We start from the raw sequence: 12,396 nt of genomic DNA, 5'->3' as shown, positions 1-12,396 counted from the left end.
TCAATAAAAACATTTTAATTAACAGGAATTCGATGCAGTTTTTCTTTTTAGTCCAAGGAAGGAATTGAAGCTCAGCTTTCTAGTATTCTCAGGAACGTAGACAAAATATGCAGCATAGACATGGAAAACGGATGATCGTTTAGTTCCACTGTGCGTAGGTATAATTTATAATAAACTAAACGTTTGATGATTGAAGAGATTATTTTTTTTTTTTTGATGAAGATACAGGATGAATTAATTATTGCCATAAGTTGAAGAAGAATTTGACTGCTTATTTACCAAATGTCCATTTGAATAAATGATTTAAAGTTATTCCATATTTTTGATGTACCCTCTTTCGTAGTTAATTTCAAATGAGAGATATTCCATATCGTTGATGTACCGTACCCCGTTCCCGACCGTTTAATCCTGTCGACTTATAACGTCGTTGCCGAGTGGAAGGATTAAAACAGGTCATAGGTCGGGAAGGAGGGTACAAAATTTATTTATTAATTGTTAGACAAGAGCAGTCATGAGAATGAGTAAAAGTGCACATGAAAAGTTGCCCTCCTTGGTTATATGTTAGGGAAAATCTTGCAAAGTAAAATCCGTAAAATGTCTTAATTTAGGGAAAAAGGGAAATCTTAGTAGTTGCTATTGGTTTATGAAATGGATCGAACGTTTCCCACACAAGAGCAAAGGGAAAAATGTCCTGCTCTTAATTAAATGCATACTTGAGCCAAAAATAGATTTAAGAACAGGATGTGGCTTTTAAAAGTGTGAGAAAGTATTTCAAATAGAATAATTAATTAGGAAGAAGTTTTATAGCAGTGAAACTAACATAAAAAGATTAATTGAAGCTTTTTATGTTACATATATATTATGAGTGGTTATTACAAAGCATCCTGTAGATTAATAATTTTATTCTTGTTTCAATTAAGCTTTGCTACTTATGTCCAGATCTAACCATAAAATTACTATACAAAAGAGTAACATGCTAAATTTTTTGGTTGTCTGGAAAATTCTAACAGATTTTGTAGAAAAATTGAAACACGGTATATTTAATTTTGGTATACATTCAATAAATTATATAAATACAGTACAGAACCTCTTATCCGGAAATCAGAAAACTGGAACGAAATTCGATAAATTTTCCCGCCATTTTTAAAAAAAAAATGTTTTTTTCCTCATGAGATTTTAGGATTTTTCTTTCTTTTTAAAAGATGTTTACCTTACCATCATTTTAGAAATAATCATTAGTGTATTACTTTATTGTTTTTCTTCTTTTTAAGATTATTTCTAAAATTTTTTTTTTAGTTTGGTTTGATAATAAAAAAACTGCTTTTTGTAGCGATTAAAAAAACCCGGAAAAATCAGTTATCCGGAATAGCAATGGTACCGCTCGTTCCGGACAATCTGTTCCCTACTGTACCATATTAAGCTTTTATAATTATTCTACATCTTCAGCCATAATAATTATTCTACATCTTTCAGTCTATCTTGAAAATTTGCCCATGTAGAAATCTTTGGGCATTTCAGCAGAGAAACTTGCTGCATGAACAAGAGTTGAAGTTTTTTACATTAAGAAAAATTTTGTAAAGATCGAAATAGCAGAAAATCATGTTCTCCGATTATGTTGGAAGGGGTAAAACATCCCAATTGAGCTTTAAGAATTTTTTTTTTTTTTTTAATAACCAAAAAATTAAATTGTCACATTTCTGGATGTTTTTGTTCAATTGCTGTGTGCGTCTAACTGGGAGCAAAAGCTTTTAAAATCTGTCTCTCAAAATCTGTACAAAACCCATTTGATTCCAATTATTTTGATATATTCAGACTGGTACAATTTGTTTATTTGGGAGCAATTGTTTTTCAAATTCTGTCTTTTAGAATATGTACTCATATCATTTTATTCCAACCATTTGCATAGATTCAGACCTGTTTATATGTAAATCTAAATAAAATATTGTCACTACTTCCCAAATAACAGAAAACATTATAAAAAATTGCTTCGTATAACTAGAATTAAAAAAAGCTATCTGAGGACCTTATTATCAATGGATGACGGACAAAAATGAATACGCAAAGCAATATTTTTATATGCACTAAAGATTAAAAGAAAAAAAAAATGGATAAATTTGAAAACATCTCATTTTCAACTAGATAATAAAATAGCAATTAACAGTTTAAATGTTATATGCAATTAAGCGGTTGATTAAGTAGGGTGAAGAACGGATAATACGTAGAATTATTTAGAGATATACAAACTTGATTTCTGACACATTACAATAACAATAAGCAAATTATAGTAATGTTAATGCTTGTTGTATATTTAAAATTTACTTAACCATTTGAATAACAATAATTGAAGAAAAAATTTTAGAATGTTTGAGAGTTATTCTATAAAGGTTACCCAAATGAAAAGTGGACAAGTTTGAATTAAAAAAAAAACCTTTCTTGAAAATCAAATATATCGCCATGGACGCAGTGTTTAGGCAGCAGCTACGCCCACTCCATGTGTTTGCTACCCAAAGATTGTGGTATATTCTGGAGAAAGTCCTGTGCAATTTCCTTCACTGTGTATACCAACTGGAAACGTGTCCCGTGTAGTGGTCTCTTAAGTTACCCAAAGATTAGTCACGGGGTTACGAATCTGGACTGTATGGCGGGTGTTCCAACACTTCCCAATGGATATTTAGCAGGGTCGTTTGGCTCTTACGAAATATGTGTGGACAGGCATTACAGGGAGAAGAATCACTTGTTGTGTGAGAAGGACGTGCAGTTAGCTTTTAAATGCTTTCCGTAATTTCGTCAGAGTACTGTATTGCGTCGATTTAATAGTGCTCTTTGGAGTCAGGAAATCAATCGTTGTACCGGTCAGGACGCATCCATGTACAGCAAGACTTTGCTCACGATCAATTTCCTCCTCTACCACAAACATTTCACTGTTGAAAGCTATATGTAGTACATACCTTCCTTATATCCCTGTTCAGTGGTGCTGTTATAGCTGCAGACATTTCAACAAAATTGCAAGAGCTCACTTTTCATTCGGGCAACCCTTATGGAAGAAACAATCTTTTTTTTTTTTTTTTTTTTTTAAAGTTTACAGAAAATATTAGACTTTGCTTTATTTAAGGGTAAAAAGTTATATTTTATAGTTTATATATTACTAATGCAAAAATGTAATATGTAAACTATAAAATAATAATTTACATTTTAAAAAGGGTGAACAATATTTTTCAATATTTTTATTACCTTGCTGTGAAAAAATTATGCAGTGAATTTAAAGCCCACACTAAAATTTAAACAGCTATTTTAATGTCTCTTTTAAACTCAGCCTTTTCAATGTTACTATCTTTTAAATTAATTTTAAAAGTCCTTTCCTCCTTTCGCAATAAACAGAAAATATGAGAGCAGTTATATTACAAAAAGATTTATTAGCTATAAGTATATATTGTAAATTACAAAGTGTTCAAAAATAAGGATTAATATATTCATATGTTATAAATAGAATTGAAATAAATTGTGAACTATATATAGGTAAATTTCATAAATAACTATTTGAGCCAATCGTCGTCATCCTCTTCAGAATCATCGTCAAATAGAGGAGGGGGCTGAGGTCTCCAAACCTATAAATTCAAAACACCAAATGCATAATTATCTAATATGGTTGCATGCTGATGAAAATATTAATAGTCAAACTTTATAATTATAACAAAGAATTTTGTTATTAAATACATTTTAATGTTAATATGTTAAAAAAGTATTTTTTTAAGCTAACATGACTAATTAAATTAGTAGTCTAGCACTTGAATGGATTGTTCAAAAGGCTGCTTTTTTTTTTCTGTTCAATTAACCCTCTTCTCATATTTGGAACTGCATTCATATCATTGTATAGTAAAATTAGTTTTTCTACATAGTTAGAAAAGAAAATATTTAAAAGATTCAGTTTCATGACTTATTTAGTTAAGGCACAGATATTAATTTAATAGCCAATAAATTGATTAACTTAAAAAATAAAGAGTATTGAAATGTTCACAAAAAAAGTTTATATGTAATGGGAAATTGCTTGTTAAAAGCAAACATGACAAAGAGTAAAATATTTATTTCGCTATAATTTTTATGTAAAAGAATATTTTCTTTTTTAGAAAGAGAGCATATAAAAGATATTGGAAATATATATGCATGAAATGATAAAGGCCAAGCAAGGTAACAAGATTAAAGTGGGATGTTTTCAACATTTTTCACCATCAATAGGTACAAATTTTAAAAATTAATAATTGGAGATTTAAGTTGAACGAAAAAATGTCTTTTCTGATTTAAATATTTTTATTTGTTGAGAAACAGCAATATAAAAATTAGACGAGGTAAAGTCAATAATTTCGGGTGGTTCCGAATAATTTCAACACATTCATGCATGCATTATTCGGAGTGAAAATATTTATTTTGGGAGGTTGGCAGCACAAATAGCAAAAACACGCAGCCACCAGGAATTCCTTTCCGATACTGTCTGCATAGCTGCATATCATTTCTGACAAAGAGAATTTGTAAATCTTCAAACTTTAAATGTCATTCATTTTAATGATAAATAAAAACATCAAAGTTGGACAAAAGCAGAGGGAAAGTGATGTTGGAGATATTATATGGGCATCATTGAGCACAAATTTATTTATGAATAAAAATGTCAAAGAATTTTATTTGGATATCTTTAAGAGATTATGAGATGCAATCAGATAAAAACAATCTAAAAATGGGACAATGTTCTACCACACATGGCTCTAATTGTAAAAAAGTACCACGCCAGACAATCTGAAACACCCTCTTTATTTTCCCGACCTAGCACCAGCCAAAAATGAAATTGAATGGACACCGTTTTCTGGATCCAGATGAGGTCATCGAAAATGAGAAGCAACTGAAGGACCTCTGAAAAAATTTATTCCAAGAGTGTTTTGGGCAGTTATATGTAGACACTGGAAAAAATGTGTGGATGCAAGAGGAAAGTACTTTGAAAGTCAATAAAATAAAATTATTTTTCTACTTTTTCACAATTTGTAACTGTCCTATTCCAGGAATTTTTTGACTCTACCTAGTTTTAATTGATTTAAAAAATTTATTTTCTTCTTAATTGACTAACATGCAGTTTCATCATATTCAAACTTAAGTTGCAAATCTTTAATAAGCTCAAGGTTTTTAAATAACGATATAAACCCTTTCTTTCAGGCAGTCCACCCAGCTTGAAGAGACGTCACTGAGCTGTGCACAGCATTGTGAAGTTTGCACATTAGTTTTTACACTCATGCTTAGATTATCTTCTTTAGTCATTTGCACTGCAAACGAGGAAGAAAAATATTGTTCTGACTTAAAATGTATTAAGTACATTCAAAATATACTTTTGGTGGTTTTAATCCAATATAGGTCAATGGAATATTAGACAGTGGCAGTTTAAACCAGTTATCCAACAGTATTACACAGGCTAAATACGGCTCCCGTAATGAAAGTGTTAAGGAGAGCAATCTCTTAGTTTGACTCTGCATGTAAAATTTTATATCTAAGCATGTATGAATAAATATCCATAAGGGAAAGATTGATGAATGTTTGGCAACCAAAAGGTTAAAGATATGAAACTCTAGTTCATCTTCAATTAAGAAAGTAAATGCTTTCTAATTCCAGTGCTCTAAATCTTCTGAGAGTACATAATCATGCAATATAAATTACTGCAAGCAAAATTTTAAACAGTGCACGTATTCTAGAGCCAATTATATTACGGTGATACACGTATTTCATATCTCTAGCACTAAAAAATTATTTCAGAACAATTTAGCATCAATGGATTATATACACGAGCAAAATGTTTTGTTATATCAATAGTCTTGTAAAAGAAAAAATATATAATTTTGATTGAAGCTTAAAATTCAGAAACATCCAAAGAAACAAAAGGATTTTTTAACAAGAACAGAACATTTACAGTTTTAACAGTAGGAAGGATGTTTAGGATAGTTACTCATGCAATAATCAATCATCTACCCATGCACCAATCCACAATATAGCATAGATTGTCAAAAGGGCAAAGAGAATTTTCCCAACAACACTCCATGCATCACACTTTAAAGGGAAAAAGAAGAAAAGGATATGTTAGAGTAAGGACTCAAAAAGAAAACTCATACTGCTCACCTTATTTTCTAACACTAAAATATTCATAAAGACAATGAAATCTTAAATAAGTATTTTTTTCTGCTCCAAGAGAAGTACAAGATAAACATCAACTTAAAAACTTTCCTTTGTTCTTACTATTTTCTTGATATAAATTGTGAAGCATGCAAATTACTAGAGGATAATGAAACCCCATTAAGTGGAAATGTCTTGTATATTGTCCTGTCATTTTTAATTTTACAAATTGTTCAAGGTAGGGGAATTTATTTAGGTTTGTTAACATTTTGCATAAAAACTGAAACCTACATGATTAAAAAAAGATGCAACAATCGTAGCGCCTTCTCTATACAATCTTATTTAAGAGAGTGAGATTATAATTTACATGCTTTTAGTCATATTTTTTTGTGTGCATGGTTACTGCTTAATTTATTCTATGCAACATAAAAAGACTGGAATGGGCAGTTGAATGTTTTATATAAGTTAAAATGGTAAATTTTGATAAACCTCTTCAAATTCCACTGCCCAATTTTTAAGTGTTGAGCAACCTATACTATTTTTGTGATTATGTCTAGCTCAGAGCTGCAATGGCCCGGTGATAAATCCACTGAACTGCCAGTGCAAAGGACTGATGTTCAATGTTAGAAAATAAGATGAACAGTATGTATTTCTCTTAAATAGGAAATACCTGAACTAAAAATTAGAAAAACTCTTTTGAATAAACATACTATTTATTAAATAACAATATGAAAAACGAGTTTTAAAACTTTGTAAATCAAACAATAAATTTTAGCATTTGTGTTTTAACTTGCTATGGAGGAATAAGGCAGCTTTAATTTTAGTAGTATCAAATTTTACCACCGATTTTCGAAACAATAAAATAGGGGACAACATCATGCTAACTAGGAAATTAATGTCTTATTTTGTTAATATTTTGTAATTTTAAATTCATAATTTTTCATTAAAAAAATTATGACATAACTGCAAGTGAACCTTCTATGCATAAAAAAATAGCTGCCTGTAACTCTTAGAGGTAAACATTTATGTTAAAGCAACAGATCTATAATCTTATGTTAAAGCAACAGATCTTAGAGCAGAAAGACTATAAATCATTTAATGCTTAAATTTAAAAAAAAAATGCGCATTATGAGGTGTGTGCAAAAATATTGCATTGGATTAATAAACAAGGCTTGGGATGTATTACTTAATCACTTGAATGTTGGTAACACTGACAAAACTAAGATGCATGTTAAATTTTTCCATGAACATAACAACACTCTGTTAACATAAAGTTGCAGAGTAAATATGTTTCAGTGAAAGTCAAATTTTATTCTGGGGCAAAATGATGAAAGAATTGAACAACATATCTGCATCAATTTTGTCTCAAGTTTAAATAATTATCAAAAATAAAGTGTTTGGTAATGAATTGATACTGGGTGATACAATCGCTTCATAAATGATCACGACGGAGATTGTGGTGAAATCACCTGTGTGCCATATACCAGTGTTGTTTACAGCAAAAAATCATTGCAACACAAGGAGATAACTATAGGAACTATTTGTAGGAGATAACTGTATTTCAACAAACGTTGATTTTATGGAAAAAGGTTAGATACTTTTTTTACAGGACTTCATAAATTAGAACTGTCCTTAAAAAGGGATATTAATCATTAATATGTTATTTAACCTTTAAAACTTTTGCTTTCATTTGAAACAAACAAGTTTTCTTTGAAATTGCCCAATAACATAATACAATAAGAAACAGTTGACATTTTTTCCAAACTAAACATTTTTCGGGTGGAGGTAGGATAAAAAAAAAAAGCTAAGGTAAGTAAATTAAGAAAACAGACACATAAGTTATAATGTATATAAAACAATAGGGTAGTAATATGATATAGTAGGGATGTGTGCAAGCCACATAATAAACTAATCAAATTTTGCTTCATACTGCACACAGGTAAAACTATTAAAAAAAAAACTAACATAAAATTTTTTGATGTTTGATATTTTGCAATTGCATGTAAATATTACAAAGAAAGCAACTTTAGTTTATTATTCACCTGAAAGATTTTCTCTTCATTTATATATTTTCCCTTCTTTCTCCATATATCAAGTGAGATTTTTTATAATTTACCAGTGATTTCAACATACATAATGATAGTGATAGGATTTGATCACTTGTTAAATAAGAAAAAAACTGATTAATAGAGCTATCGATCAAATAAAAAAATATATAAATAGTTATGGGCATAATCATAAAAGTAACAACACTGAAAGAGTATAAAACTTTTTTCCTCCAAAAACAGCCTTGAAATATGTGTTAGTAAATTCTACAAAACTAGTAGAGACTTTTTTTTGAGGAGTTCATATATGTATATCAATTATTCCAAATTCTAAAATAAAATGATGTACTCAGTACAAATAATTCCTTAAATAAAGAATTTTTTACAATAATGATTAGGAAAAATTTCATAATAATAAAATGATAAACACCAATTTGAATGTTAAAACATTACTTTAGACAAAACACACTAATTCAAACTAAGTTCCAACTAAAATTATCATTTTTAAAAAAATTGAGGGAAAAAAAGAAATAGATTACATTCCACAATTTAGCAAGTAAAAAAAATAGAGTGACAACGACCAGAAAGCAACAAAACAGACTAAAAAAACATTCAAGCAAAGGCAAGAAAAAGCTACATATCCCAGGGTAGCAAGAATAATAAATGTCATGCAAGTGCATATAGAGTACCTTAGCCAACAACTAATAAGCATGCAAATCAGAAGGCTCATCTAATACCTTGGTGTTGACAGAATTAGAAGTATCAGGAATGTTAGCTGCAGAAAGCTGCTAAATATAAAGCTCTCAGTTAGTGATGTAAAAAAGAAAATATAGCAGTTTAAGAAAATGTAAGCTTTACCAATTAAAAAGACACATTTTAGAATGTTAGCAAGGGGAAAAAATGTACTTTATATCCAAATAGCAGAAAGGTCTGTATTGATCTGTAATACCGTGAAAAAATTCTACAATCTATCTGCAGAGCATGTGATAAGATACTTGTATTTACTGCTTTCTGTCTGTAAAGGAAAACAAAAATCTGCGGTGCCCATTGCTGTGACACATTAATTCTGCTACTATGCTTTATATAACATAAATATACTTTTAGTACTATAAAAGAATTGTTTTAATTATTATGCTGCTTATTAATTTAATGCTTCTATTATTCTGCTTATTAATTTAATGCGTTAATCTGTTTAATCAAGTGCAAGTTAAATAGGGGGGAAAATATGTTGAAATGGAAAATAATCCATTCTCGTTGAAACTGAGATAGAGGTAATTAATTTAAGATTTAAAAATTCCTTTAGATTATGTTTCTTTGTTTATTTTGGTTGATAACAATAAGTAATACTTTATTTTCACAATTTATAAATTTAACAGTTAATAACTAATAACAATTTAACAATTACAAATTAATAATTAGGTTAAACGCATGTTGCAACACTAAACATGATTAAGAGATTCGTAGTCAAACGATGAAAAGCTCATGAAAATGAAACTTCAACAAATTATATTAAGATAAATAGTAGCTAAAATAGCAAAATCTGTTGTCTTCTTTATTTATTTGAAAGTTAAAATTTTTGATTTGTTTATTAGGCTGCTGAGAATTAGTTCCATTAGAGATTTTTTTTTAAATAAATAAAATAAATAAAATTAGTTAAGTTTTTCTATTAAAAAGTTATATATTACAGCGTATATACCATACAATGAACTTTTTTAAAGTTGTTCATAAATTCATCATAGTCAAATGTAACAAACATAATGAATTTACAGTATTTAAGAATTTACTTCTATAGCTTTGTAACATAGTTGAGTTAGTAAACATAGTTCAGAAGACAAATTATAAAAATTTGACTAAAAGTGCATAAATTAAAAAATATATAGATTTTGTTAATTGGATTGTGGTACCTCGTATGACAGTTAACCAAACTGCAGATAATTTTACATATTCCCTTGAAACATATTTTTTTTTAAATAAAAGATAAGAAAATCTATATTTTTTAAATAATTTATCTTTAAAAAAGGGATTTTTTTTCTTGATCATATTTTTAGTAATTGAACTTTCACCTTATGATTTTTACCTCACTTTTTTGAATATTAAAAAGTGAAAATAAAAATTTAGCTATTTTTCAATGCATAAATAATTGAACATAAAATCCAACACACTTGTTGCTTTTCACCTAAGGTTGATTTTTTCTTATTTATAGTACTTTTTCCTGTATTTAGGTGCTGCAGTTTTGGAAAAAGCTTGACAAATCAATACAACCTTTAAGTTATGTAATATTTTCTTTGATTAATTGAGAAGAAAAATTGCAATAGAGGCTTTTTTTTAAAAAAAATACATAGGACTTCATAAGAAATTAATTATTAGTTTTCTTTAAAATTTCAAGTGCCAAATACAGATAATCAAATTTGAGAAGAAATAATATTGAAATAAGACAAAACACTCTAATGTAATACAGCTATATAAGAGCATGTTATAATATTCATAGGTATTGCAAAATGTAATAGCTTTTATATTTAATTTCAACTTAGGTAAAGGATATAAGAAAGGACTTACATCAGGAGATTCTCGAGATTGACTAATTGTTTTACTTTCCTCAGTTTTCTCCTTTTCAGATTTTGATGATTCTTCACTTACACTAGACTTTTCTAATTCTTCATTTTGAGAGTCTATTTAAAAATATATATATATATATGTGAGGGGGTGCTTTCTCGTCAAAGGTGAAATACCAAAATTTTTTATAAATTATGCATTTGAATAATGTATTTATATAAAAAATAATGCAATGTATTTGAATAAATTGTAATTAAAATAATGTATTTGAACAACAAAAAAAATATTTTGATCAAAAATTCCTCTTAAAAAATACGAAAACTTAAAACTATGAAATTAATGGTGGGTCCAAGTCCACTAAAATGTGACTAAGATCACCAGAAAATAATAAAAAGTGATCTCCCAGACCAGCGATCAATGTAAAGGGATGGAATGCTGTTATGGATCCTTGGTTTCATGTTTTGGTCAGAGTTTTTGTCACAAAATAGCAGACATTACAGTATTGCAATTTTTCATATTCACTTTATTAACTAAGGAAAAAAAAACAGATAAAAAGAGGTATTTGTACCAGTCACAATAAGTACAGACAAGTAGTATCTTTTAGTTACTGATCCTTCAGACCAGTGACTAACTTTTCTTAATTTCTACTCTTGCTGTTGATTAAATATTCAAATCTGTATACATAAAAACTTCCAAATGACAGAAAATATTTATTTTTATTTTTAGTAAAATTAAAGAATATAAAAGTTAATAAAGTCATTTGTGGTAAATTTTTTAATAAACTACTAAATTTTGACTTCAAATTAAAATAGGAAAATTATTTTTATTATATTGTCTGTAAAAGTTGTGATATTTATGGGATGTATTATTCCTAGAAAATGCTCTAAATTTAATACTCATTAAAACATTAAAGTGTTTTAAACGTTATAGAAATTTCTATTTCTTGAACATTGTTGCATAAAAACAGAATATCCTTATTTTTGCAAAAGCAAAAATCATATAAGGCATGTATTCTTCAGATGGATTTTAGTGACCACTTCACTATTATGCAACAACAAAATGGAAAAATGACTGAATTATCATATATGCAGCAGTTGCATACACTGTATGAAGAATATATTGATATGCAATGATCTCAGATCATTTGCCATATGACAATCTATTTACAGATCTAAAAAAAAAAAAATTCCTGATCTTCAGTATGTCAATATTTTTTCTGATGGTACAGCAGAAACATTTTAGATGATAGAAAAACTTGAATAAAAAAAAAGTAATAGCTGAGTCTAGCACAGATCCAAAGAAAAAAACTATCTAACTTTTCTAATTTTTCCTTACAATAAAGTTTCTTGTGGCATTGTAAATTTATTACATTATTTCTTATTTAATCACAAACATGATCGAAAAATGATTTCCTTGCTTAATAAATCTTTATTTTATCACATCATTTATAAAAAAAGAGTGTACAAAAAGTAGTTGCTTTACTCAAAAAATTATTAATACTTTTTCTTGCGTATCAAATATGTTCATAAAATCATTAAGATTATTTTTTTAATTATAAGTCACTTTTTTGAAATCTTGAATGATTCTCATGTTGTAAATGCTAATCCATAATCTCAAATCAGAGAATGTTACGTTCGTTGCACCAAATATTATTAAT

General features: G+C 28.2%; 1 protein-coding gene and 1 long non-coding RNA gene across 14 annotated transcripts in view; one reads left to right on the top strand and one right to left on the bottom strand.

The window, feature by feature from the left end:
* The window catches only part of LOC122271405 (uncharacterized), a 64,899-nt gene extending 59,341 nt beyond the window's left edge, over window positions 1–5,558 (top strand). Inside the window, exons 2-3 of the long non-coding RNA XR_006226356.3 lie at window positions 4,125–4,233; window positions 5,197–5,558. This is a non-coding gene — a long non-coding RNA (uncharacterized LOC122271405). The remainder of the gene's footprint in view (window positions 1–4,124; window positions 4,234–5,196) is intronic.
* Window positions 3,394–12,396, bottom strand: part of LOC107439298 (FK506-binding protein 15) — a 47,543-nt gene continuing 38,540 nt past the window's right edge. For 2 of the 13 annotated variants that reach the window (XM_087166106.1, XM_087166104.1), the window contains exons 29-31: window positions 10,743–10,858; window positions 8,924–8,974; window positions 3,394–3,605 (exon numbers count right to left, since the gene is read on the bottom strand). In XM_087166106.1, the coding sequence (XP_087022232.1) occupies window positions 3,534–3,605; window positions 8,924–8,974; window positions 10,743–10,858 (239 nt within the window). In that variant the 3' untranslated portion in view covers window positions 3,394–3,533. Of the gene's footprint in view, window positions 3,606–5,977; window positions 6,079–8,875; window positions 8,975–10,742; window positions 10,859–12,396 lie in introns of all 13 variants that reach the window. The other 11 variants (XM_016051847.4, XM_016051848.4, XM_016051844.4 and 8 more) reach the window with 11 other exon arrangements.

The sequence above is a fragment of the Parasteatoda tepidariorum genome, chromosome 6 (assembly GCF_982258835.1).
Source record: "Parasteatoda tepidariorum strain Cologne lab strain chromosome 6, Ptep-v5.0, whole genome shotgun sequence".
Lineage (NCBI taxonomy): Eukaryota > Metazoa > Arthropoda > Arachnida > Araneae > Theridiidae > Parasteatoda > Parasteatoda tepidariorum.
Note: the sequence above shows the minus strand (reverse complement) of the source record. Positions and strands in the feature narration are given on the sequence as shown.